The sequence below is a fragment of the Passer montanus genome, unplaced genomic scaffold, assembly GCF_014805655.1.
Source record: "Passer montanus isolate IOZ18808 unplaced genomic scaffold, ASM1480565v1 scaffold23, whole genome shotgun sequence".
Classification (NCBI taxonomy): Eukaryota; Metazoa; Chordata; class Aves; order Passeriformes; family Passeridae; genus Passer; species Passer montanus.
The window spans coordinates 1,605,417-1,630,954 of record NW_024366926.1 but is presented as its reverse complement, the minus strand read 5'-3'; the positions used below and the strand labels follow the sequence as shown (position 1 = coordinate 1,630,954).

General features: G+C 48.4%; 4 protein-coding genes and 1 long non-coding RNA gene across 12 annotated transcripts in view; 1 reads left to right on the top strand and 4 right to left on the bottom strand.

The window, feature by feature from the left end:
* The window catches only part of HNRNPD (heterogeneous nuclear ribonucleoprotein D), a 9,149-nt gene extending 4,869 nt beyond the window's left edge, over positions 1 to 4,280 (bottom strand). For all 4 annotated transcript variants that reach the window (XR_005627582.1, XR_005627584.1, XR_005627583.1 and 1 more), the window contains exons 1-2: positions 4,008 to 4,280; positions 542 to 710 (exon numbers count right to left, since the gene is read on the bottom strand). Coding sequence is in view for 1 of the 4 variants with exons in the window: in XM_039710405.1 (XP_039566339.1) it covers positions 542 to 710; positions 4,008 to 4,198 (360 nt within the window). In the remaining 3 variants the exon portion in view is untranslated. The remainder of the gene's footprint in view (positions 1 to 541; positions 711 to 4,007) is intronic.
* Positions 4,281 to 5,947: 1,667 nt separating this feature from the next.
* On the bottom strand, positions 5,948 to 9,846 carry HNRNPDL (heterogeneous nuclear ribonucleoprotein D like). Of its 2 annotated transcripts, XR_005627585.1 has the most exons (9): positions 9,674 to 9,840; positions 9,238 to 9,406; positions 8,988 to 9,149; positions 8,610 to 8,741; positions 8,381 to 8,495; positions 7,656 to 7,823; positions 7,396 to 7,492; positions 6,910 to 7,013; positions 5,948 to 6,218 (listed from the first exon to the last, which is right to left on the bottom strand). XR_005627585.1 is itself a non-coding variant. In XM_039710406.1 (8 exons), exons 1-7 carry the CDS (start codon positions 9,760 to 9,762, stop codon positions 7,422 to 7,424), a joined length of 906 nt encoding a protein of 301 aa, XP_039566340.1. In that variant the 5' UTR covers positions 9,763 to 9,846; the 3' UTR covers positions 5,948 to 6,218; positions 7,396 to 7,421. The 2 variants fall into 2 exon arrangements, 1 of the variants encoding a protein (XP_039566340.1); XM_039710406.1 differs by lacking the exon at positions 6,910 to 7,013 and having other exon boundaries at positions 9,674 to 9,846.
* Positions 9,736 to 18,524, top strand: ENOPH1 (enolase-phosphatase 1). The gene is made up of 6 exons (XM_039710403.1): positions 9,736 to 10,108; positions 12,997 to 13,098; positions 13,968 to 14,170; positions 15,088 to 15,220; positions 15,491 to 15,614; positions 16,641 to 18,524. Exons 1-6 carry the CDS (start codon positions 9,761 to 9,763, stop codon positions 16,778 to 16,780), a joined length of 1,050 nt encoding a protein of 349 aa, XP_039566337.1. The 5' UTR covers positions 9,736 to 9,760; the 3' UTR covers positions 16,781 to 18,524.
* On the bottom strand, positions 13,105 to 16,633 carry LOC120502728. Its single transcript, XR_005627586.1, has 3 exons — positions 16,149 to 16,633; positions 15,647 to 15,789; positions 13,105 to 13,469 (listed from the first exon to the last, which is right to left on the bottom strand). It is a non-coding gene; the product is annotated as an uncharacterized LOC120502728 (long non-coding RNA).
* TMEM150C (transmembrane protein 150C) overlaps positions 18,515 to 25,538 on the bottom strand; it is a 26,008-nt gene continuing 18,984 nt past the window's right edge. For all 4 annotated transcript variants that reach the window (XM_039710407.1, XM_039710410.1, XM_039710408.1 and 1 more), the window contains exons 7-9: positions 24,047 to 24,174; positions 21,493 to 21,670; positions 18,515 to 20,844 (exon numbers count right to left, since the gene is read on the bottom strand). In XM_039710407.1, coding sequence (XP_039566341.1) covers positions 20,636 to 20,844; positions 21,493 to 21,670; positions 24,047 to 24,174 — 515 coding nt within the window. In that variant the 3' untranslated portion in view covers positions 18,515 to 20,635. The remainder of the gene's footprint in view (positions 20,845 to 21,492; positions 21,671 to 24,046; positions 24,175 to 25,538) is intronic.

Genomic DNA, 25,538 nt, shown 5'->3' with positions numbered 1-25,538 from the left:
AGTGTAACATCTCTCAAAAAGTCTTCTTCTCATCCTCAAACCTTATGAAGTAAAGATCTGTACTTCATATATCACAAAGGTGATAAAGGTGAAAACATTTCTGTGTGCTGTATCCACAGCATTTTAGAAAATTTAACAACTAATTTTTGCTTGGATAGAGCTTAAATCTATCAAAGCTATTGGCTGTACTCTAGGGATTCGTGGTACAGCTCTGCAATGCAAAGACTGGAAGATCTTTGCAGATGCTGCTTTCACAGCAGCAGGCAGCGGACATTTATAGACTGTATTTTCAAGTGCCCAAGTCCAATGGCTTGCAGAACCTGTAAGTGCCCAAATCCATACCTCAGGAATCACTGCTGGTCCTGGACACAGCATCACGAGTAAGATGGTTCATAAAAGAAAGCATTTTCAACAAGCACATTACACATGCTGCACCCCTGAATCATCTTTACCAGAAGATGTAAGAACGCCTACAGTCATCCTAGTGAGTGCTTTATCTCTGATACCTGAATCTGAACTTGTTTCATTACTTTAATCCTACCTTATCCACACTCTCAGACTCTTTGAAGAGCACAAAGCCAAAGCCTCTCGATCTCCCAGTGATGGGGTCCAACTTCAGAGTGCAGTCTACAACTTCACCAAACTTGGAGAAGTAGTCCTTCAGATCCTTCTTTGTTGTGTCCCAGCTGAGGCCACCAATGAACATTTTCCTGTTAAGACAAGTTGGTCAATCTGTAAATGTGTGTTACCCAAAATCCTGCACTGCCAAGCTTTATGAGCTCAATAACCTAATGCATGGAACTGGCAGCATTTTATCAGTCATGTCACTACACACACAGGCCTGCACTTTTTGACAACTTGCTTAAGTGAGTCTGGCCAGGACAGATAAAGACTTACAATACACAAACATTTTGCACTTCTCCTGCAGCTGCTTACTCTGCTGTCCCAAGAAACCACTAGCAGTAGTGACAAAAAGATATTTTACTACTTATTTACATCCCCATCACACATTTAATTCCATCCAGTTACCTGTGGACCCTCCACACAACTGAAACACATGCAGGCAGATTAGATTTGTAACAAAGTGTGGTTAAAACAGAAGCATTTATCTACCAGTCTGGACATATGCCCAAATTAATAAACTAAAATAAATAAAGTTTAGTCAAGTTCCCTTCCCCAGAAAGCAGCTATGAAAAAGCAAAGTATTGGACACTCAGAAGTTTTTTCCTCATAAAAACATCTGGCATAATCCATTACCATCAGGAGAATGTCTTTCCAATATTTCTACAGCACCAGTGTTGCTGAGCAGATGTATATGGCACATAATTCATAACCTGTATTTTCAAAAGCACACTGGAAGCTTAGAATCAAGCTTAGAATCATGACCATCCCACCATGTTAGTAAGGCATAAAAAATTAAAATTTTAAAAGATGAACAATCAAACCAGTATATGCACAAATGAAATATTTCAGGTTATTAAACACAGGGCTTAGGAATCCATTCAAAAGAGGATTTGATTTGAGATGATCTCTTCTAATACTGATGAAGAAGATTTTACTGTGAGCTCTAACCAAAAAATATGATCCATTATGATCTATAAAAGCACTTTCTACAAAGCTCTGCCCACTTTCACAGTCCCAACTTATTTCACAATCAGACACAGCTATCAGAAAACCTGAAAAACCACTGTATCATATTTCCAACCCTTCCACTTCCCACGCACAAATATTCCTGCCAATCACGTAAAAGAGCATTGGACCTCCACAACTCAAACTCTCTCCGATCAAAAGCTGCTCCTTTGAACTACCTCTGTTGACTTAGCTGTGCTCCCAGAGAATTAACAAGAGCATTCAGTTTCTGACAAGATCCATACAGAGGAGGGGTTCAGGAGCTTCAGATGTTTTTATAACATCTTCAGGAGCTTCAGATGTTTTTAAATCTGTAAAGAATAAGCACCAATTCCCCATCCCTTTACCCACTTTTCCAATTAGTTCCAGATCTCTCTTCAACAAAGTACCAACAGAAAGTACCTTTCTATCGCTGTGACTTCTTAGTGTCCTCATGGCCCACCCTGGTAACCAGCAGCCTCACACCAGTACAGGCTGTAAGTCAAAGGAGCTCTCTGCCCTTTGCTCACCCACCATTAAGGTCCTTAGCTTGTCTGCTGTTCTGTGGAGGGCTTTTCAAGCAGCCACACAGAAGACACAGAGGATGCAGCATCGTGTTTGTGACACAAGGGGGGCGGTGATGCCCTAGCAGTCACTGCTGAACTGACACCTGCTACCCAAACCACACTGACACACAGACCCTGCTTTGTATTCCTAAGCACAGGCAGACCAAGAACGTGAGCCTGAAACCAACAGCCTTGGAAGGTTTTCTATCTCTCCACGCAGGAGCTGCACCTTTGAGCCCAGGCACAGAGCAGCAAAGCAGAGCTGCTTCAGTCTGCCCCTTCATCAACCCTGCTCCAAGGGAAACTGAGCTCAGCTCAGGGCCACACCACTAATGTGAGCATAACAATTCAGGAGCAGCGGCACAGCGCTAACAAAAGCCTGTAAAATACAGACATTTCCTAGCCCAGCCTGGCTGGTCCAAGCCACATCAGCACATACAGTTTCCCAAAATAAGTTAGGAGAAGTGCACTGGGAAAGCTTTTAAACCTCAGACTTAGCTAAACAAGGTATCACAGATCGGCTTCTTTCCCTTTCCTACCAGAAGTGTTGTCAAAAGAAGAGGTGAGAGGTCTGAAAGACTGAACCAGACTACAAGTCAGTGTGTGATACATGTAATCACTGCCCAGTATCACTGCAGGGCTTAGAGACAACTTCTAAACGCTCTTGCCTCAAAAGAACCTGAGTTTGCACATGAAAACCCTTTAATTGCTGTGTATTCAAGGGTAGTAAGTAAAACAAACATTCAACTCCAAAAGCATTTGAAGCTGTTAGGAACAGCTGAAAAGTAACAAAACCATTTTAATTTCTACTAATCCCAGCAAAATACTCAAAAAAGGGGTCCTGCTCTCTCGCTCTGCATTATCCCAGATTATTAACATCTCTCTCAGCAACATCCCAGGTTATTACTGAAGGAGGAAGACACTCAGGAAGGTTTTGCAGCAGGTATCTGCAGGACACAGTAGTTACCACTCCTTTATCCAGTTTATTTTCTGCCTTGACCAAAAACAGACGTGCAGCTCGAGTTTCACGGCCCGACAGGAGACAGCAGAGCGCACCAGCCTGTCCTGTCACTGGATTTATTACACACAAATTTCACCGGCAACAGAAAAGGCACACTGCCCCAGGCAGAGATCCTATAAAGATTAAAAGCTGTCTTTAGTCGCCATAAAAGAGAGTAACAGAACATGCTGAGTTGGAAGGGACCTATCAGAACAATCACGTTCAAGTTCCAGCCCTGCACAGAACACCCCAAGAGCCACGCCATGTGCCTGAGAACATTTTCCAAGTGCTTCTTGAACTCTGTCAGACTTGGTGCTGTAACCACTTCCCTGTTCTGTTGCCCAACCACCCTCTAGGTGAAAAACCTTTTCCTGATGCATAACCTGAGGAGGTTCAGGTTTAGCTTCCTGCTTCTCCAGCTCGGACAAGCCTCTCGAAACAAGTTCCGTGAGAAGCAGGGGCATGTTTTAGGCTGGGAAGAAGTCCCGGTAGCTGACGCCTCTGGCACTCAGCTAACACACAGTAATGTTTGCAGCACAGGGCAATGCTGCGACTGCAACCAGAGCGTTCGGCTACACCGAGGTACTGTCTTCACGCACGCACCGCACCTTAACTCGTAGAAAAGGCACGGTTAAAAAGAAAAATAAGTCCAAGGGGCCTCTAGCTTGAGGCACATCGCACCGTCTGTACATCGCGGGACCAGACACCGCCCCCGCCGCTCGGCCCGTGACGTCGCCGAGGCGCCAAGTAAACAAACAGGGCAGCGCCGGGGCCGGGCCGGGCCGGGGGCGCCGGGCCCCGCCCGGGACACACCACCCGCCCCCGCCGCTCACCCCTCGTCCTCCTCGTTCTTGCTGGCGTCGATCTTGGCTCCCTCCGACTCGGCCCCGCCGCCGCCGCCGCCTGCCCCATCGGTGCTGCCCGCCCCCGCCTGCCCCTCAGGCTGCTCCGCCGGCTCCGCCGCGCTGCCCCCGGCGCCAGCCGCCACCGCCGCCGAGTCCAGAGCGAACTGCTGATCCGACATGGCGCCGGTGCCGCCGCCTCCCCGCCGAGGCCCCGGCCCCGCTGGCGGCCCCGGCCGAGCGCGCCGATGCCGCCGATCCCTCCTCCTCTTGCTCGCTGTTTTTAATGGCGCCGCCACCGACCCAACCTAAAATGGCGGCCGGAAGGAGCGCGGCGGGCGGGACACGTGACGCCGCCCCCGGGGAGCCGTGAGGGAGCGCGGGGGGAGCGCGGCGCGGCCCCGGGAGCCGCCGGAGCCTGGCGGCCCGCAGCGACACTCGGAATCGATAGGGCTGGGCCGGGCCTCTGGAGAGAGCACAGTTCAACCCCCCCCGCCCAAGGCAGGGCCACAGGAACAGGTCGGGGTGGGTTTGGAATGGCTCCAGAGAGGGAGACTCAACCTCCCTGGGCAGCTGTTCCAGTGCTCTGCCACCCTCAGTGCAAAGTTCTTCCTCATGTTTAGGTGGAACTTGTTGTGTTTTGGTCTGTGGTCGCTGCTCCTTGTCCTGTCACTGGGCAGCACTGAAAAGCGTCTGGCGCCATCCCCTTGGCACCTGCCTTTGAGACATTGCTGTGCATGGCGAGATCCCCTTCAGTCTTCTCCAGACTAAACAGGCCCAGCTCCCACAGCCTCTCCTCAGGAGATGCTCACCCAGCTCCCACAGCCTCTCCTCAGGAGATGCTCCAGCCCCTCATTGTCTTTGTGGCCCTTCCCTGGACCCTCTGCACGAGCCCTTTGCCTTTCCTGTGCTGAGGAGCCAGACCTGAACACGGTACTCCAGCTGCGCTTCACTAGTGCTGAGTGGGAGGACCACAGATTGAAGTAAAACCCAAGTTTTACTTTTAACCTCTTAGCAGGGTTTCGTGTATTAAAAAAACACTGGAGTAATGAAACCATGTTCTTGTAGCACAAGTGTCCCTCAGCTGCTGTGGATCCAGCTGCACTCACAAATGCAGTGTATGAACTCACACACTGCTGTGGCTTCTTGCTGATTCTTCAGTTTGTACTCAGAGGCATCAGTGAGTTTTAACAAGCAAGGTTTATTTTTATGCTTGACTAGGTATTTGTGCTGAGAAATATCAAATCTTCAGGCAGACTGCCACAATTCTTTTGCCTCAGACAAAACACACACGCTCCTTTACCCATCCCAACCCCTTTCCTAATTTCTACACGTGCTGGATTGATGCAGTGTTCCTTCTCCAGCAATCAGGCACTCAGGCTTTCAGCTGGTGCTTGCTAGTGTGCATTAGACGGAAAACTCGTTTTCTGATCCAGGTGAGAAGAGCCCAGTGCAGCACTTAACTTGTACAAAGTTGTACAGAAAATAGTTGCTGATCCTAAAGTTCAAGAACTTCTGATCACCTCCTTGGAATTGGAATAGAACCAGTGTGGGAAAGTAATTAAGCTACATTCTAGAATACTTGGAAGTTTTAAGTGCTTGAAAAGCCTTGAAAAGCTCCAACTCCTCAAGCAGTGCTATCAGCACTGAAAAGGTGCTGCTATAGCTCTATTCCTCCTGAGATGTACAAAACTGCCAGCAGTTGTGCCACAGACCACTCCCCTCGCTGCAGCAGAGGGCAGGACATGACTCTGCCATCTTCCACAGTGACACTAATTCCAAACACTCTGGTGCTCTCAGGACAGATCAGGAGGAAGAAGGGGGTGTATGGACCTGTTCTCACAGTAACCTTGATCTCCAGGGAGGTACCTGTCCTTCTGTCCGAGTAAAACTATAGTTGCACCACCTTAAGGTGACAGCAAGACTCCACACTCACTTAAGTAAGCATTTATTAGAGAATCTTTTAACATGAAATTATACAAATAAAGTTTGTATAAACACAAGTCCACATTGTGTCATAACATGAATGGCAAAAAGAAAGTAAAAACCATAAAAGAAAACTAGTCGGCCGCTATGTACAGTTGGACACAGTTGTGTCATACACTAAAAGTCTTTTACAAAATAGTCATTTCCTCTCACGAAGACCACCCTCCATTCACTCACGATGCGTTGCAAGATGGCTTTTTGTTGCAGTATCTCTACCTAAAAAATGAAGACAAAATGCACGTCAGATCTGTGACAGTTACTACAGGATTGTTAAAAGGTCCATTTTCATGAACTGCTTTAAGTCTTCTATATATTCCTTTCTTCACTGTTAAAGATCATATGCATATTTATTAAGGTAGCACAAGAGGTTTGATTAGTTACCCATCAGTAACTTACTTTCCCAAATATTCAGCCCACCTAGGAGGCTGCTCCAAAACAACAACCATCCAATTTAGACAAGTAAGCAGGCTGTGGATTGCTTTCTTTTCCATTGGAAACACTGCCAAAAGGCTTTCTGATTGTTTGTTTATACAACTAAACGACTTATGTGCAACACAAGTCAGGTCACTTTCGTTCAGACAGTCCATATGCATATGATCTTTAATGTTTATCCAGATTTAAAAGTTCGTTTTGGTTTGCAGATTTCACTATTAGCTATAAAAAGAAAAAAGCAAGCATTAAAATCTTAAAGAATGCACATTTAAAATGAGGTTCCACAATTGAAATACAACACTAAACAGAAGACCAAATGATTAAGCTGTAAAGGCATTTATGTACTTTAACTCCTGTAAAAAACCATTTAAGTTAAAGACACTTAATCTCCAAAAAAGATTAAAAAAAGAAGCCAAAGTCTGAAGTTTTCCACTTTAATCTTTACGCTGGTACATGAAGTTGGAAGAGACCATACCACAGGACAGCGTTTTCTGGTGTATGCCTTGCGCTCTGCCTGCAACGTGCGACCCCAGAGATAGACGTGGTCAGGGTGACACACGGCCTGCAATGAAGTTCCCGCTGGCGGGTACAAACAAGGTATAATGTCAGAGTTAGAAGACAACATTCTTGTTTTCCTTAAGTTGTACCCATTTCAGTACTTTACCTGTTAATACTTCTAATAAGTTTAATTATTCCTCTAGACCACCTGGTACACAACGCAAACCAGAAAAACTCTTATGTTTTTCTGAAGTACTAAAGAAGATAAAGTCACGCTTTTACAAAGTTAAAGATCTATAGACACGTAGGCAAAGCTGGTTTTAAAAAAAAAAGTATTTTTTAAGTTAACAAAAGCTTAATTAAAGGAAAAGTCATGCTAGGCAAGTTTTTACTCTTCGTTTGTCTATTGATCTTTAAATTAGATTAGACGTAGTCGGAGTGGAGCGTGCGCTCCTGTACACACCTGTTTGTCAGGCACTAGGTACTGCCTTAGTAGGGCTGGTAGTTGTTTTGGTGGTTGCCGCCGCCACGGGACGCCTTCCCATACGTGCTCTGTTGGCCTGGAGGTAGCATGTGGGGAAAAACAGAACCCACAAGGGTTAGCACCAGCCTCAGAGGGAGACTGCACACACAGCAGCACACCAAGGATCTCATCTTCAGAGCCATGGGCTGACTGAGAGCAACGTTGCTCTTGTTATCGGGAATGAGGGCAGAACCACTTACCACTGTAATCTGTGTATCCCGGCCCGTATCCGTAGTTGGGATAGTTGTACCCAGAGTAGTCGTAGCCTCCATAGCCACTGTAGCTCTGATCACTGTAAGCGCTATTGTAATTCCCATAGCCTTGATCATAATAGTTATTAAATCCTTGGTTCCAGTTTTGTCCCTGACCTGAAACCAAGCATAGCAACTTTAAGTTTCAAAACTTACTTCACTCCTCTCCTGTGCCCCTTCATCTAACTTTTTGGATACTAGAATAATCAGTAATTGCCTGAGCACCAAGTGACACCACAGGACAAGCAGTGCTGCGTGGTGCGAGTTGTGTCTGCTTGACCTGTAACATATCAGCTGATTCCTTCTGATCCATTTGAAGGCGCAGCAGAGTGACCATCCCACTCCTTAGCAAACAGCTCCTGATTTCTCACCCATGGCCAATTAAGTGTATCCCTTTCAAGTGGAAGCATAACTGTGCTGACTGCACTGTCCACTAAGGGTGTACAAAAGCACCCTACATCCACCTTGCCCCTTCATCACCTGGACACAAGCAAAGCAAGAGATTCCCCAGCTCCAACAAGCAACCATAACCACCAACACACCACTTACTAACAGGCTACTTTACACATTTGATTTAAACATGAGATCTGCACACCTAGAGCAACCTAGAGTATCTACAAACACCAGAGTGTTTGGTAAGTACTTGGATGAACAGAACCACTGCAAATACTCACCCCGTCCACGTCCCCTTCCACCTCCACGTCCACCAGAAGAATTGCTTTTCCCCCCTTTCTGCTGCTGCTGCTGCTGCCTGTACACCTCTTTGGGCTGTGCTACTTTGATTTCACACTGTAAGGAAAGAAAGCCTTTAATTTACTAAGAATTCCAAGAGCATTTTGTGAGCTGCTTTCAGAGAAGCCTAGAGAGATAGATTTGACATGCTAAGAATAAGAGTTTTCCCACCTTGCCTGAACCAATCTGGTGGTATCTGCTCTCTAGCAACTTCTTTACTGGCTCTTCATCTGTGTATGTGATAAAACAGAAGCCCCTCCTTTCATTCGTCTTTGTGTCCATGGGAAGTTCAATGTTTTCAATCTGAAATCAAAATGAATATAAACAATGAGTGAAATCTATGAGCAACTTTTTATGCCACCAGAACCATCTGGCAGCGCAGAATCTACACTAACCACTTCTGGCAGCTATAAAGCAGACCATTACAACTTTATGAAATCATTAGCATATAGATTAAACTCTAGTTTTGGCCAACTCCCTCCTCACAAATTCTTTCTTAAGAAAGGCAAGACTACACTTGAGAATTAGAGGTGTTCTTATATACTATACCTCGCCAAAAGCACCAAAGTACTCCTTAATCTGTTCTTCAGATGTATCTGGACTCAGCCCACCAACAAACACTTTTTTGGGTGGCTCCTTCCCTTTCAGCGCTTTTGCCCTTTTAGGATCTATTAACTTGCCATCCAGTTTGTGTTCCTTCAGTTCCAACACCTAAAGAGCAGACAAAGGAACAAAGTCTCAGATCGCTGCAGCTACGCAAGCTGGCTCCGTGCCACGGGTCCGCAGGGAAGGCACCCACCTTCTCCACGCTGGCAGCATCCTTGAAGAGCACGAACCCGAACCCCCTCGACCTTCCAGTCACCGGGTCTGTTTTGATTGTGCAGTCCACAACCTCGCCGAACCGCGAGAGATACTCCGTCAGGTCCTTCTTGCTGGTGTCCCAGCTGAGGCCCCCGATGAACATTTTCCTGGGGGGCAGGGAACGGGTGAGGGAGCGCCGGGAGAGCCCCCCCGCCCGCGGTGACGTCACGGCCCCGCTCGGCCCCCCCGCCCGTGTCCCCGCCCCGCGGAAACTGGGTCACCCGCCCGGGACACAAAGGCGGGCGCGGCCGCGGTGCGGCAAGGGAAGGCCGCGCTGCCCCCCGACACCGAGCCGCGCACCGAGCCGCGGGGCGGGCGCGGAGACGGACGCGCGACTCCCCCACACCTCCCCCCCACCACGTCCCCGGCCCTACCCGTCGTCCTGCTGGTTCTTGCTCGCGTTGATCTTGGAGCCCTCGGCGAACTCCTCCTGGCCGCCGCTCATCTCGGTCGAGTCCTCCATGGCGGGGCGAGGGCGGCGGGGGTGCTCGTGCGAGCGGCGGAGACAGCGGAGACCTGCGCCCGGCAGAAAATGGCGGCGGAAGAGATCCGGGCACCGCCTGCGCCGCTTTTATATAGCCGCGCGGGCAGCCAATCAGCGCCGCCCTCCCGCCCGGCGCCGCAGCGCCCCCGGCGGCTCGCGGCGGGGCTGCAGCAGCCGCCCTGCGGCGCTGCCCGCCGCCACCGCCGCGCGTCCCCGGTGCGCCCCACGTGCCGCCGCCGCCATGGGCGTGCTGCCGGTGCCGGCGGAGGTGCGCGCCATCCTGCTGGACATCGAGGGCACCACCACCCCCATCGCCTTCGTGCAGGTGAGAGCCGGAGGCCGCCGGCCCTGCGGGGGCTCCGGCGGCGTCGCCGCTCCGGTGGCGACCCCCCGGCCCTGGCGTCGCGGGGCTCCGGTAGCATCGCCCTTCGCGCCGTGACCTCCCCGGCCCTGGCAGTTCGCCTCGAGGCAGGCCGAGGTGCCGCCGGGAGCGAAAGCCGTGACCCGTTTTCTGCGTTTTTCCGAATAATGCTCGCGAGGAAATCCGCCTTGTGTTGCCGGTCGGTGGGCTGGGGAGCAGGGCACTGCCGCGGAGGTCGGGCAGGGCAGGGATTGTTGCATGGATGGATGTAGGGCAGCTGGGGTGCTCCAGCCGCATCCCAGAAAAGCCCAGGGATTGTTGCATGGATGGATGTAGGGGGTGCTCCAGCCGCATCCCGGAAAAGCCCTGGAGCATCGCTGTTCTTTGATGGCTGGAGCTGCAGCACCGCGCCCGGCTCTGCGGAGCCTCCGGTGCGAGCCCTTTGGAGTACGGCGCTTCTTGCCCTTAATGTCGGTAATTACCAGTTTGCAGTACCTCGGTGCGCTGCCTCTTCCCTTCGGGAGGCTGTGCGGTGTGCCGGGGCAGCGTGTCCGGCCGTGCGGGGGACTGGAGGGGCAGCCCATGCACGAGTGCCTTCCCTTGCCTAGGAAAGAGCTTAAAGACTCCTGGAAATGCTGGTTTAGGCGCAGGACCGAGGGGACTGGGAAGCCTGCGAGTCACAGGCGCTCGGAGAGCCGCAGACTGTGACAGCCGGGGTCCCTCCTCTCCGGGAGGCTTTGGTTGGCAGGAGGGAGCGGCTTGGATATCCCTTCTCCTGCCGTTCATTATCCCGGATTTCTCCGTGAGACATTATAGCTTTGGGTGGATCTTTGCAGCCGTGGCTTACAAAGGTGCTTTGTGACCCACATGGCAGCTGGAGGCTCCTGCCTGGCTTTCTAGAGGCTTCTGCTAACACAGCCTAACAGATGAACAGCGTGACCTACATCTTTCCTGTCCGTGTTCTTCCAGTGCTCTTGAAGAAACTTCGGGCTTATGTGGCATTACAGCTGTCTCCCTGCCCTCAATACCTTTCAGTTCAAGCAGTTTGGACAGCTCAGGTTTCTTACTAAACATCTAACAGAGCAACCGAGTTGTTTCTGTCCACCTCGAAGCTGTTTTGCAGTTGTGCAAACAACATGCCATGCACCTGAGGCTTTGGGTTTCCACCCAAAGTCTTTGAGTTGCAGGGAGACCAAATGAGTTTTGATTCTCAATAAAATTCAGTTTGATGGAAATCCTGAAAATGCTTGGAACAAGTTAGTTCATTTGGTCTTTCAGTTAACCTCTATTTGCCTTTGAAAGGTCCACTGATGGTTCAGTGGACACTTTATTCTTCAGTATTAAACGATTTTATTTAATCCTTTCTCTAATGTTAGAATTGCTGAATCTGCAAAGCAAGGAAATAGAATGAGTCAGTTGATGGGTGGATTAAGGAAAGATACCAGAAAAGAGAGTATTTGGAGTCTTTCTTCCACACACACTCATGGCCTATTAAACTTAGTACATCATTGACTGGGATCCCTCTTGGCATCCATAACCCATCTGTCCCACTAGCTGTCCACTACTCCAGCTGTCACGTGGGTGTCCCCTTTTAGTTCACAGACCTATGCACTTGCTAAGACCTTTACCCTTTTAAAATCCCCCAAATCACTGAATCTACTGATCTTTCAGAGTCAGTTTGGGAGTTTTTCTTAGCCAGCACAAGAGTATGAAACACTGCTTTTGAAAAACAATTGGGTCCTTTTGACTTGTGAGCTGTAAAGGAGGTTAAACCAAGCCAGCAGGTCAGCTGCATTTCCCAGTGCATTTCCTCTTTAATTTCCTCAGATTTAAAAGACAGGTTGAATAAAGGACATGAGAGTAACTGGGGGCATTACAAGGCTTTTGATTTCCCTAGGCAAGTTTGTGGTAAGTCTTAAAGCAATCTGCACTGTTTTTAAAATATACCACATGGAAAACACAGTATTAAAGCAATAGAAAATCCTGCAGTTCTGCCACTACATCACAATCTCAGGACTGCTGCTTTCTTAATTCAGTAACAAGCTAAATATGACAGACCTGTGGGCCATTTTTTGAGGAGAGGTGAGTTTGGGTTATTTTTTTTCCAATTAAGAAAAGCTCAGTTCTCTACCCAAAGGAAGGACTTCCCTGCCCTTCTCCTTGACCTGAGGCTTTTCCTGTGCCTGGAGATGCAGGGTGGCTGCTTGTGGCTTCCTACTAGTGAGCACCGCTAATGAGAGCAATTTGTAATTATTTCTGATTGCCCTTGGGATCTCTGTGAAGGTTTGTAATTTTCATGTGGCGCTTTTCCCAAACCCCATTTAATTTCATTGGTAAGACTGTCCTCTGGAGTTCAGTGTCACCAAACCAGGCTTTTAATTTTAAAAGGTCCTTTAGCTTTGGGGAGAGGTTGAGACGTATTTTCAGAATGACCTTTGCTAGGACAAGTGCCCCATCAAGAATACAATAGCATAACTTATCTGTTCAGAGTACATAAATTGTCAGCCTTGTGCTCCTCAGCTGGTGGGAATGTGGGGTCACTTGTGCCATTTGAGACATTTTTTGGCAAGCCCAGGAAAAGTTATCACCCACCTTTCCATCGCATGCTTTACAAGTTTCAGCTATATAAACATTTGTGTAAAAAAATCCACCTTCACTGCTCCTGGCCTGAGGCTGGCTCAGTCCTGTGACCAGGCAGACACCCTTGGCAGGAAGTCTCACCAGCTGCAGCACTGCAGGGAAGCTTAAATTTGGGGGAATAACTGTACACGGCAGCACGTGCAAATGGCTCTTTTAAAAGCCAGTCAGCCCTACCTCTGCCAGCTTACAGGAGCAGCCTCTTTTTCTGCCAGGAGACCTTGTTCCCTTACATCAAAGACAACGTGAAGGAGTATCTGCGTGCTCACTGGGAGGAGGAGGAGTGCCAGCGGGACGTCGGACTTCTGAGGAAACAGGTTAAGTAAAACAGTAATTCCGTGTCTCTGCGTTTTCATGGCATGCCTGAGGCTTCAGGTCACTCAGGCTCTCCCGGCCACCCCACATTTGTCCCTACCTCTTGGCCTTTATCCATGGAAGCCAGTTGCCTTGAAGGTTGGATTCTCCACTGTCCAAAGCCTGGGGTTAGGCTTGGCAGGCAGCAGCTTCCCTCAGCTCACCTTGGTCCACGCAGCCCCAGGGCAGCTGTTGAGCCAACATTTTCCAGCTTTTTGCCTGCTCTGTGCCCTTCTTTTGTTGAAGTTCCCTCTTTTGTTTTGTTCCCTCTCTTGGGAAGCAGCACAGAGGGATGGCAGAGCACTTGTTCCACACAGGACAGTGGATGCTGCCTCTGTAGAGGGACACAGAATCAGTTTGAAACTTGTGGCTGAAGCCAACACATGCATTTGCTTCTTTGCGATAATTACAGTAATTAAATACTTAATCAAGCATCGTTCTCATTAGAGTATTTACAATACAGCTACAGTAACGCTAATCGTTTGGTTTGGAAAGCACAATCCAAGCAAGTATTTCTAAACTTGCCTCAATTTTCTATTTAGAAAAGTATTCAGACAGTGTTGTAGCCCTCGTGTGAAGAGCAGTTCAAGCAGTGTCCTGCACAGGAGTGCATGGATGCAGGTGTTAGATCACTTTCCTACATTAGAGCTGTGGAAATTGCTCCACCTCTTCCCTCCCCTCTTTTTATCATGGATGATTGCACAGAATCACAGAACAGTCTGAGTTGGAGAGAACCTGCACGGATCAGCAAGCCCAACTCTGAGCAGCCCGTGCAGGGATCAGACCCACAGCCTTGGCATTGCTGACACCATGCTCTGATTCCTCTTTGCAGGCTCAGGAGGACTCCAGCCTGGACGGGGCCGTGCCCATCCCTCTGGAGAGCGGCAGCGGGGAGGAGGAGCTGGAGCGCGTCATCCAGGCCGTTGTGGACAACGTGCACTGGCAGATGTCCCTGGACAGGAAAACCACGGCACTGAAGCAGCTGCAGGGCCACATGTGGAGGGCAGCCTATGCCACCGGGCACGTCAAAGGAGAGTGAGTAATTGTGTGAGTAGTTGTGTGCCCCTCCTGGGGGGCAGGTGTGGGGGGCATCTCTCCTGAAAGTTTATTAGCAGAAGAGCTGCATAAGCTATTCCTGGGAACAGCCCCAGTTACAAGTACAAGTAGCATCACTAGCTCAGCAGATGAGCCAATATTTGAGAGATTTCTTGGTAAACCGAGAGTCTAAGGCACAAGTATGAGGCACTTCTTACAGTTTTCCATCTTGCATTTTTTATCCCCAAATTGCACTCATATTTTGGAACAAGTGTAAACAAGCCAGGGTTGCAGGGTCAGACCCTTTCAGTTGTTTCCTCCTGCTTTGTCTTTTACCTGTGTGTTTCTTGCCTTTCCACTTCTTTTTGTCTTCAGGTTCTTTATGTTTCAGCCACAACACAGGAGTGCATAAGTAGGGACAACTGAAATTGAGCCCGATTTTCTTATTTAAGAGGTGCTTGATTATACTGTGCATTTCAGGTCTCTAAGTAAGTAAAACAAACCTGTAAATTCACAAAGTGTTTTGCCAAACACTTGGCACTGGGAAGAAGAAAATGAGCTGACAGAAAAATGTAAACACCTACCAGAGAAACTAACAAAACCCAAAAACAAGTCAAGAGAGACACATATCCTGTTGGTTTTGTTTTTAAAAACAAGGGTAAATTGCCTTACAGTGACCCAAAAACTGTGGAGAAAGCTGCCTGCTTGGCTGCATTCAAGGAGCGAGATCTCTAAAATCTCCTTGCCTGGCTCTGCATCACCTGCTGCTGGAAGAGACCTTCTGGTTTTGGGCCTTGAGCAGACTGAAGTCCCCTTGCAAACTAATGGGACAAAATGAATTGTCACAGTGCCTGGCTAATGATGTCCCTCCAGGTGCCTCTGGGTTTGCCCTTACCTGCTGCCCTGTTTTGCTCCAGAATCTTTGAGGACGTCGTTCCAGCCATCCGGAAGTGGCGGGAAGCAGGGATGAAGGTTTATATCTACTCTTCAGGCAGCGTCGAAGCCCAGAAGCTTCTGTTTGGATACTCTACAGAAGGTGATATCCTAGAGGTAGATAACCTTACCACCTTCCTTACAGCTTCTCCCCTGAAGAGCACTCCCTTCCCACAACCACCCTTGCTGTAACACTTTGTGAATGAATTCTGTGACAGGAAGGTGGGGCAGTGGGTTTGATCCATGGGAATTCAGCTCAAGCAGCTGACTGTGAGAGCATGGCTGCACTGACCCCTCGTTACTGTGGCAGAAAGGGAAAGGAGGGAGGTTTATTCCTGCTCTTCAGGTGGCACTCAGCAATGGCCTGTGCTTCTCTCTTTCTTTCAGCTCTTTGATGGCCACTTTGATACCAAAATAGGCCCCAAGGTAGAAAGTGAGAGCTACAGGAGGATTGCTGCCAGTATTGGGTGTGCCACCAACAACATCCTCTTCCTGACAGATGTCCCTCGAGGTATGTGACCTGCCAGTCCTACTGGCTCTCACCTGTGCAGTGGAGGCAGATGCTCTGCAGAGGTGTGCTGCTGCCTTCTCACCCCCGAAATGCTTCAGCACCTTCCCTCTAGCTGCTGCCATCCTCCTTTACACACCTGGGCTTGCACACAGCAGCGGGATGTCCGTGTGCAGTGCTGCAATGAGGGAAAATAGGTCAAGTAGAAAACCTGCCTTTGCACCAGCCCGGAAGGAGAGAGTGCTGAAGCAGAGCTGAAGCACAGCCCATTTACAAACAGGGTCAGTGGTTTGGCTGGTGCTCAGGGGAAATGATGGTGTTTGCTGTGTTGCTACGTGGCTGGTACTTTGTGCCACTTATGGTTAGGTTGTGTTTGGCAGCAGGAAAACATTGCTTCAGGTTGCCAGGACTTGACCCATGGAAAGCCAGGCTTGAGAAGCTAACTTCATTTCCTGCTTTAGCTGGAAATATCTTTCTGGCAGAAATAGCACTGGGTCTCAGTCTGAGCCAGCTCAGTGCTCCAGAGTTAGTCCTTACCTTCTTCCCAGCCTTGGCAGCAGAGCTGGTGGGAGCTTGTAGTTACCTCCTTTCCCTGGATCATCTTCCAGTGGCCTTTTGTGCTCAGGGAGCAAAAAGAAGCTTGTGAGAAGTGACTGGGGGAGAGGGCTGTTTGACTCACAAATGCCATAGGCTGACCACAGCCTCATGACAGGAATTCAGCTGATGGAGCTGGAATTGAGCTGGTGGTGTGTGCTGCCTGCAAGGAGCCTTGGACAGCCATCAGCTGGCAGAGGGGAGGGGATGGTGAGGCAGCCAGCTCCTGTCCATTCCTGCAGCTACAGCCATCCACAGCAGGTCAGCCAGGGGCTGGTTCCTCTCTAGAGCCCTGCCACATGCAAACGCTGCAGTCTCAGTCTCAGCCTTTAGAAGCACTCGAGTGTTTTGGGGCACCCTCCAGCCTCAGGGCCCCTGCTGTGAAGAGTCAGAAAGCAGCTGTCACCTCCACTGTCCCCACTCTGTTTGTTTCAGAAGCCAATGCGGCCGAGGAGGCGGACACTCACGTGGCTGTGGTGATCAGACCGGGCAACGCAGGACTGACGGACGATGAGAAATCCTATTACAGCCTCATCTCGTCTTTCACTGAACTTTTCTTGCCTTCCTCCACTTAGGGAAAGCGGTGCACGCACAAAAGACTGTGCTTCACCTAATTGTCCTTGTGAAATGTTAGGTCATTTTGTCCATAATCAGAATTTCAAACCAAATCCACATTATGTCTTGGGCCTTGTGCAGGCAGGTATGGATGGAGAGTATGGTGTGGGGTCCCTTGTGCAGTAGGATGGAGGCCTGCTGCCAGCTGGAGCTGGGAACAGGGCAAGGAGCAGCCTGGCTGGCAGTTAGCTAAGGGAATGCTTCCTTCAGACTCATCCACTGAAATCTGGTGCTGAGATGCCCCACCGTGAGCTCTGTAATTTTTAGAAGCAGTCTGCAAACAAGGTTTATGTCCGCTTGTCCCAGAGGGAGTGCTGGGGACCACGGGGAGATATATGAGCTTCTCCCTGCAAACAGAATTTCTGGCTAAGTTAAAAACATTCACAGTTAGGATTCCCAAAGGGAAATGCCAACTGTGGGCTATAAAACAGCAGGATTGGGCTGCCACAGAAGAAGCCAGCCCTTGCTGCAGGCAGGCTCTTTAGACAAGGAGCAGTGTGTATCTTGGCTGTGTCTGCAGCAGCTCTAGGTACAAAACACTACAACTTGCATAGAGCTCCACAGCCAGCCTACCCAGAATGAAGCTGAGTATATATAAATACAGCTTTAAAAATTAAATTCTGGACACACTTCACTGCTGCATCATGGTGCTGGGCTATGGGATACAACTGTCTGAACCCCAAATCAGTTTGACAGCATTTCTGAAGTATCTCAGCACTGACCCACAGAGCTCCTCCTCCAGCCAAGATCACCCAGTCACTCATTATAGCACTGGTCAGCTGTGAGCAAACCTTGACAAACTGCTCCTGAGGGCAGACATCCTGCTGCATTTGATGAGAATTAAACCCCTGACCTTTTCACCTTACCTAAATTGTGCCAATGTAGATCAGATGGTCATGGAACTTTTCCTAATGTAGTAAATAAAAACACAACTTTGCTTTCATTGTGCTCACTCCATCATGGCATTTAGCCTTCCTGTCTTAGCACCAGTGATCCCAGCACCTAAAAGGCAAATTTTATTATTTTATTTCTAAACCTGTGAACACTGTGTTCCTGTTTTCACTTTCCCCAGTCCTTTAAGGCAGCAGCCTTGTCCTGCTGAGGAAGCTGTACTACCTCCCTGACCATTTCAGGATTTCAGTTGTGGCTCAGTGCAGGAGTGAGAGCCACAGGTGGGTTATACCTGGTAGTAGTGGAGCCAGAGGCAGTCTGAAACTCCTGTCTGAAATCCTGTTTCCCCATTCCCTGCTGCTGGCACTTCATGCACGGGTGTCTTGCCCTCACAGCCAGCCAAAATACAGGAGGTGCTTGCTGCCTTCCTGATCCCTGACCTATACCTACAGCTGTCCCTGTTGAGGGAGGCTGATGGGTTAAGAACAATGAAGAGACAAGCACTTGGGGAGGAAATTACATTGTGCCAGCATGGCCCTTCTAAAAATTTAACAGTAGCAGGTCAGGCTGTGGGGCAGCTAGTCCAGATGCCTTTCTGGGCTGTGCAATGGGTGTGATGCTGCTCCTAGAAAGAGCCTGCTAATTAGTGCTGTTACAGTAAGTGTATCTGCATGGCTGTATGGTCCCTGGCTTCCTTAAGTGATAATGTTAATCATTACACTGTAAATAAATACTCACCTTTTGTTTTGCCTTTGCCATCAGAAAGCTATGCTTGGGGTAGGGACAAAAATAAAGCTCACTTTCTCCATAAAAGCACTTTATTTAGTGGTCATGTTTTAGTGTACATCGGTTGTCGTTTAGTTGTACTGAAATGTGCTGTTAGAAATACTCTAAGAAATGTACAGAATTATCACTAAAAACCCGAAATTCAGTTTGGATTGCATATAGGAAAAGGAGCAAAAGGAAAAAAAATAACCACATCATCCTTTTTTTTTTTCTTTGATAAAATTACAAAAGCTAAAATAATAAACTGAAAGTATTAATTAGGGGAAAAAAGACACAGTGGACTATTTACAGTAAAACACCCTTACAACAAATTGCTATTTTGTGCTCCACGTGGGTTGAGTGTGTGCCAGTGCAAGAGGATCCCACCTGCATGTTCTCCAGAGACTGTCCCCTCCTGTCCGTGCCCAGGAGCAGCTCCCTGGATGAGCCTCTAGGGAGCTGGCACCTCACACTGCTGTGTCCTTGGCCACTCTCAGCACATCCTTCTGGGAAAACTTTCCACTCAAGACACTGCTACAAGGAGGAAGCCTTCAGCAATCAACAACAACCCTCTGCTGGCCAAAAATGCTCGGGATTTGTAACAGCTGCCTGAGAACAAGTTTTGGTGCACAGGAAATAAAGGGCTGGCTGAAAGCTTTCTACTTAACACACAGTTTGTCTCAACTGTTTCTGCTCTCAGGAGAGGCCTGTGACCTTTGCAGAAGACTGAATGCCCTTTTGCATTTTCCTTTCCCTCTCTGTCAGAAATGCCACAGAGCAGTACGAGTTCCCCTTCAAGAGCCTTTTCCTACCATTTTAATTTCTGCTTGTTTTCCTGAAGCTCAGACAATATGTAAAACTAAGCTGAGCCTGATTTATGGAGGAAAATAGGAGCCATGGGGACAAGCAACTCCCATCACTCCTCTACCTAGGCAATACAGCAGCCTTCCCAAAATCAGGTTTTGAGCTCCTTGTTCTCTGAAAACAGACCTTCTGTTTGAAAATCTCCCTTTAGGGAAGGAAAAGCCCTTCTGATTTTGTTGTTCCCTTCTCACACCTCCAGCTCTCAGGCAGATCAGCCAGCCTCTGTGCCAGAACTCCCTCCTGGCACTTTGGAAGCCCATTTAAACCTGTGGCAGGCTCCACTCAGGACAACTGGCCACATTGAGGGGCCCAGAGCCCAAACCAGCATGTCTGAAGTTTGGCTTGCACAAGGAGCAAAACCAAACCCTGTGCCCAGAAGCACTGGCACTGCTCTCATGGCAGACAAGCCTGGTGTCTCTAACACAATGTTTTCCCCCTCAGTAAACATTAAAAAAAAATTTAAAAAGCTTTTGAAATACTATACACAATGTGTGGTGGAAGCACTACACATGGAAAAAGCAGCCTTTTCTGAGTCGTTTTCAGAGCACACAGACCTCATCTTAATTCAGCACCTCACTCCTACCAGTGCCCAGCAGGAAGCCAACTCAGCAGCCCACTGTGCCATCCCTTTGGCCTGGGGGTGATCTGCCTGGCCACAAGGCAGCATCAGCTAAGTCTCACTTCCTGATCACAGCACAGTTCCTCCAAACCCAGATTTACCGTCGGCCGCTTTCCAGGCTGGAAGAAATGCCTGCCTGCTTGCCATGAAAGCCAGTCCACTGGGGTCTTCTGTGTCTGATTCTGAAGAAACTGCTGCTCTTGCTCCCCCTGCCAAGTTCCCCCGGCTGGCAGCAAAGAAAACAACCCGGGAAACACGGAAGATGCAGTCTGGTGACTTGGGAACAGGTGACTCCTGGAGACTCTTGCTGCTAGGAGAAGTCTGCTTCCTTCACCTCCGTCTCTGCAGGGCGGGCTGAGCAGGGCCAGCCTCAGAGGGGTGTCACAAGGACAGGCTGCTGAATGTTTTGAATAACAGAAGTGTGACAGAGCCACTCAGAAAGAGTCACTGGTGGCACAAACTAAGCAGCCTGTGCTCTCACACTGCCGTTGAGATGGATCCACTCCTCTTCCAGCAGACACCTCCGTTTGGCTCTTAGTGAGACAGCCACCCTCAGAGCCCTTTGGCAATACCATCATGATTGCACATGAAAAGAAACTCATAAAAAAAGTGTAAATGAGGTCATGTTTCACCCATGAGACCACACCTGCCCCCCTCCCCCCCACCAGAGGACAGGCTACACCTGATCTGTCTGGTACTCGGAGGCTTCTGATAAGCTTTCGGAAAAGCTCAGAAAGTTTTCCTGGTACTCAGAACAAATTATCTCAAATCTGTAATGCCTGAACTCCACTGCAAAGGTGCCAAAGTAGCACAGGAAGCACATCACTAGGCCCCACTGGATCCTGGAAGCATGCATGTGAATGCCCTGGGCCATAAGGATAAAATCTGGAAGAGGAAAGTTAAGGAGAACAACTGGGAGCAGAGACACCAACCAGTCTGAAAGCCAACAGGGAAAAAAAAAATCTGAACAAAGTCACCTGGATAAGTCAACCCATCATGAGGAGAGTGTGAATGTGATGCTAGAGATGAAAGGGACGTCAGGTGTCCAACGATGCCCATAGAGCACAGCAGCTCTCCTATACAGACCAGAGCTTCCTGATCCCAGATCAGGGTGATAAACATTTAGAGAGGGGAAGACTTGGGTGCAGACAAGTCAGTGATTTGCTTGAGCATCCACCTAGACAGGACAGAGCCAGCAAGTGAGGACCTGGCTGTGGGCCCCTACCTGCCAGGATCTTCATGGTGGGAACTGGATCAGATCACTGCACCCACTGCAGGCAATGGGAACACCTTTCAACATCATCCGTGAAATATTTCCTTCTATTTCCTTCTATTTATTTTTCACCTGCAAAACTGTCCCTTTCTCTGAAATCTGGAAGCATCACTACACAGTGTGGCACTGAATAGGACTGTGCCATGAAGACAGACTGAGTAGCATTCCAAAATGCTTTGAGATCCTGGGAGAGGTGTGAGAAGAGCTGCTGCAGGACATACACAATATCTGGCTTCCTGGGGAGCAAGACAAAAGGATACAGAGCACCACACAGAGGGTGATGCTGGCTGAGAGAGCCACTCGTGGAATCCCAGCTTTCCTCCCCTCATTCTTCAGGTTGATCTTGAGGGTAAGGGCAGACTGGATCCAGCATGCCAGTGTCCCAAAGCCAAAGGTCAGCGACGTGCCCACGTTGTGGATCTCCTCATCATTGGAAAGCTAGGAACAAATAAACCAGTGATTGCCTGGACACAAGAGGAATTATCTGAGCGCTAACTGGATTGCTGATGAGGAGGGTAGGGGACAGTGGGGATCACCGGGGTGTCAGACAGAGATGCTGTGGCATTTCTTCTGGCAGAGCTGTAAGGTGTAACATAACCAAGGTGAGCTGACAGCTATCACAGAGAAGCAGATCTTTTGCAAAGCCCAAAAGCACTGTGGAAAATGCAGTTGCTTGGGATTGTCTCCACAGCTCCCTGACAAGACTCACAAATGCAGAACTAAGAAATAAATTCTTCCTTGGCTCGAAGTGATGGCCAGGGCAGGCAAGGACAACCCACTGTGGGTCTTGTACCCTGCAATGGTTGCAAATTGTGCACCTCCAGTGCCAGCTGCAGGGAGCAGAGCCCTGGCACTCCCCTGAGCTAACACAAGCCAAAACACAAATACATATTCCTGGTTTGGCAAGTTCCTCCAAATTTTCTTTTCTGCCCATCCTGGTAAGCAAGTTACACCAAATTTCCTCTTCTGCCCATCCTCAACCACTGGGTCTGAGTCAACATGAATCCAGCCTCTCTGGAGTGCCAGTGCTTCCCTGTTCCTTGGGCTGCCCTGCCTCACAGGGCTCTGACTGTGCAACATTGCAAGGCAAAATGACAGCCAGGTTCAACTAGCAAGAATCTGCAAAAAGATCCCTTGAGGCTGCAAATCCATTCAAAAAGTCCAGCATGGACTTAAGCCAAACAATTTCCATTTTCCCTCTGCCTCTGAGGCTTTTCTAGAAAAGAAACTGCCAATCTGTAACTTCTCCCTGCAGCTTTAATTCCTGCTTGATGATTTAACAGATACCCATCAAACAAGACACAATCTACAGGACAACAATCTAGTTTCTGTGCCTCCAGTGATATCTCCCCTCCTCTCTACCCTGAATTTCTTTCAAGAGTAGGTCCAAATAATCATTCAGGCAAAAATGGGATTGAGCTGCCTTTCCCAAGACAGTCAGCACTGCAAGGGACTCGCAGCTATAATGTCCCTCTAAAACACCCCAAGTATAATTTTCCAAAAATATCATTTAATGCCACATTCAGCTCAGCAGTCAGGCAGGGAGAGGCATAAATTAAGATCGTATTACAGCTTGTTTTCATGTTTGGCAAAAGATCTAAGAAAGGATACAGGTAACTAACATGGAATGGATAGTTAGAATCAGGTATCAGAGAGTAATCAGAATTTATATCCAGGCAAGATTCAAAGCACCTACTGTTAAATTACAATCATTTGCTCTACAGACTGAAAAAAGGAAGGTGAGGTCGAAACCATTTCCTAGTGCCTGTCCTGTACCAGAAATACTCTTTTCAGAGGTAGACAATAATTCCTAATTAATAATAATAATTCATAATTCCTAGCTGGAAAACTCTTGTGAAAAAACAAGAGCCTATGTTTTGGGCTTGTGCTGTGGAGTTAGGAAGATCAAGTCCATAAAAGTCAAATTATCTCACACTTCATGGAAAAAGAAAAAAAAAAGTCAACAGTGAAGGACACCAAGTTCCTTCAATAACTGCAGTACAAAGAGATCCTCCTCACCCTTCACAAAACAAGTACCATTTCTGTATTGGGTCCCTGTCATGCAAAGTCAGGGAAGCAGCCAGACTGCACTGACCTTTCTCAGTTCCTGCCATTATTGGGGGTCATTACGTGCACCCCAGTGAGAGACACAGCCTCAGAGTCAAACCCAAGCCCCACTGACTAACACCTCGATTTTCACTGCAGCCCCGACAGACACAATCAGGTCACAGGGGACACCCATCCCTACCGATGTGGCAGATGTTTGTTGCTACAGCGTTGCAGGACAGAGGGGGAATGGGAGGGCCCTCACCCAGACACCCATCACACCCAGAGAAGTCCTGGCACTCCTCTGCCGTGTCCCTCTCCTGGCAGGTCTGAGGATCAGCAGGAGGTGGATTTAAAGCAACATATGTTTTAAAAGAAGGACACTGAGCTGTCTGCTAAATGTGTATGGGCATTCGTGCATCTGTTTGCACAGATGTGTCCACAAACTTCCCACTCAGCCCCTTCACCCAGGGCCATCTGTGCCAACTCCCAGGGCTCAAGAGATTCAGGAGGCTCCTGCTGAGGCTCTCAGCAGGTCAGCTCTAAGCATGCAGGTGCAAACCCTGCTGGAGACACATGAAAAGTGATTGTGGCCCTTCATCTTGGCTCACAAGCGGCAGACAGAGGTGGCAGAGCAGGTAGAGGGAGGGCTGGGGCACGTGCTTTTCCCAGGCTCACATCACAGCCGGTTCAAAGACCCAAGCAGACCCGCTGGGAAAGCAGGGAATCACATCACAGACAGAGCAGCCCAAGCCTGCAGAGCAGTACCTGAAAGTTGCCGAGGAGGGTCATCCCAAAAGAGGCCAAGCACAGAGCCACCAAGCCGCTGATGTTCAGCCAAGGGGTGAGCACCTTTGGCTTCAGCTGAATGAAGCGCAGGACAGCCACAACAAGCGCTGGGAAGGAAACACAAGGCAAGGGGCGTCAGTAGGGAGAACCTGCTGCAGCAAACACCTGCCTGGGGCCCCACTGCCCCCCCCTCCTCTTTCTACCTGCGGGCTGGCAAGCTTTCTGCTTCTGCACGGCCCCCTCCTACTTAACCAGGGACAGGATTAAGCATTTCTCTTGCCATCCAGCTACAGCAAGCTCCAGGCTTCCTCTTCTCATTATGCTTTGTCTGCACATTTTCTGGGGAAGGAACACCTTCCTGCTGCTTGTAAAGCTCCCAGCACATAGTCCATCACATGCACACCATGCATTCACTTAGTGGCACCTGGGCTTGCATTGCTTCACTCCACTCTTGAGTCCTGAGCTCTCCTGGAGGATGGATGTCAAACCCCACTTGTATTTAAAAGCATGTCAAAGGCACATGCATATTTCTGCAGGGTTTGCCATAACATCCACTGCCTTTTCTCCTTCTCTAGAACAAGTTCTGTTGCCACAAACATAAGCCAAAATGTTGCACTAATTTTCCATGAAAAATGGAATAACATTTATTCCAATTCCCTCAAGCACTATGGTATATGGCACATGACAGATATGATATATCATATATCATTGATATGGCATAACCCCAGAAGATACTCACATTGTGTATTCTTGCCCTCCCTAGTGAACGGTGCATGGAACAGCACAGAAAGCCAGGCAATCAGCTGGCCTTCAGATGTGACTCAAACCAGACCACTAAAAACCAATTTGGTTAAACAGGGAAATTTGCTTGCTGGCAAGCAGCTTCTTATGCTCATGCTCAAATCAATAGCATGTAGTTCATGTTGTTGTAAATAGCTCACTTTAGCAAATTAGATCTGCGCTTTACACAAAAGCGTTGGTATAATATTGAAAATATATTATCCCTGGTATAATATAAAAACATGGTTTAGGAAAGTAAGGGCACTGTAAGTGAAAATTACCCAAACTGCAAAAGACAATTGAATTTATTCTCTCACAATTACTCTAGTGAATCAATCCACTCCAAATCCTTAAAAACAAGAACTTTGTTCCACCTCAAAAAGAGGATTTCTATTTTCCATTCTGAGGCAATTGTTTGGGACAGCCACCTGTGACTACTCCAGCTCATGTACAGGAACTTTTTAATTTCTATTTCTATAATACAGATTCCTGAAATTATATGATCTTTTTCTAAAACCTGATGGGAATGACAAAAGGGTATTAAAGGCATTCCCAGCAAAACAATGGTATTTTCAATTTCAGTAATTCCCACGTTTCTAGCATGGCTCTGTAGTTTTCCTCTCCTTTATTTTTGACTAGCTAAGGTGGTCAGGGATACAAGCTAAAAGCAGCTCTAAGAAGTACACAAATA

What these genes read in the sequence shown, in the direction of transcription:
- ENOPH1 (XM_039710403.1), top strand. Translation starts at nt 9,761, where the DNA reads ATGGCGGGGCGAGGGCGGCGGGGGTGCTCGTGCGAGCGGCGGAGACAG. An exon ending in TCGGACTTCTGAGGAAACAG is followed by an intron (nt 13,099 to 13,967) that starts GTTAAGTAAAAC and finishes TCCTCTTTGCAG; the next exon opens with GCTCAGGAGGACTCCAGCCT. An exon ending in ACCGGGCACGTCAAAGGAGA is followed by an intron (nt 14,171 to 15,087) that starts GTGAGTAATTGT and finishes GTTTTGCTCCAG; the next exon opens with AATCTTTGAGGACGTCGTTC.
- HNRNPDL (XM_039710406.1), bottom strand. Translation starts at nt 9,762, where the DNA reads ATGGAGGACTCGACCGAGATGAGCGGCGGCCAGGAGGAGTTCGCCGAG. An exon ending in ACTTTGGTGCTTTTGGCGAG is followed by an intron (nt 8,742 to 8,987) that starts GTATAGTATATA and finishes TTTTGATTTCAG; the next exon opens with ATTGAAAACATTGAACTTCC. An exon ending in TGGAAGGGGACGTGGACGGG is followed by an intron (nt 7,824 to 8,380) that starts GTGAGTATTTGC and finishes GCTTGGTTTCAG; the next exon opens with GTCAGGGACAAAACTGGAAC.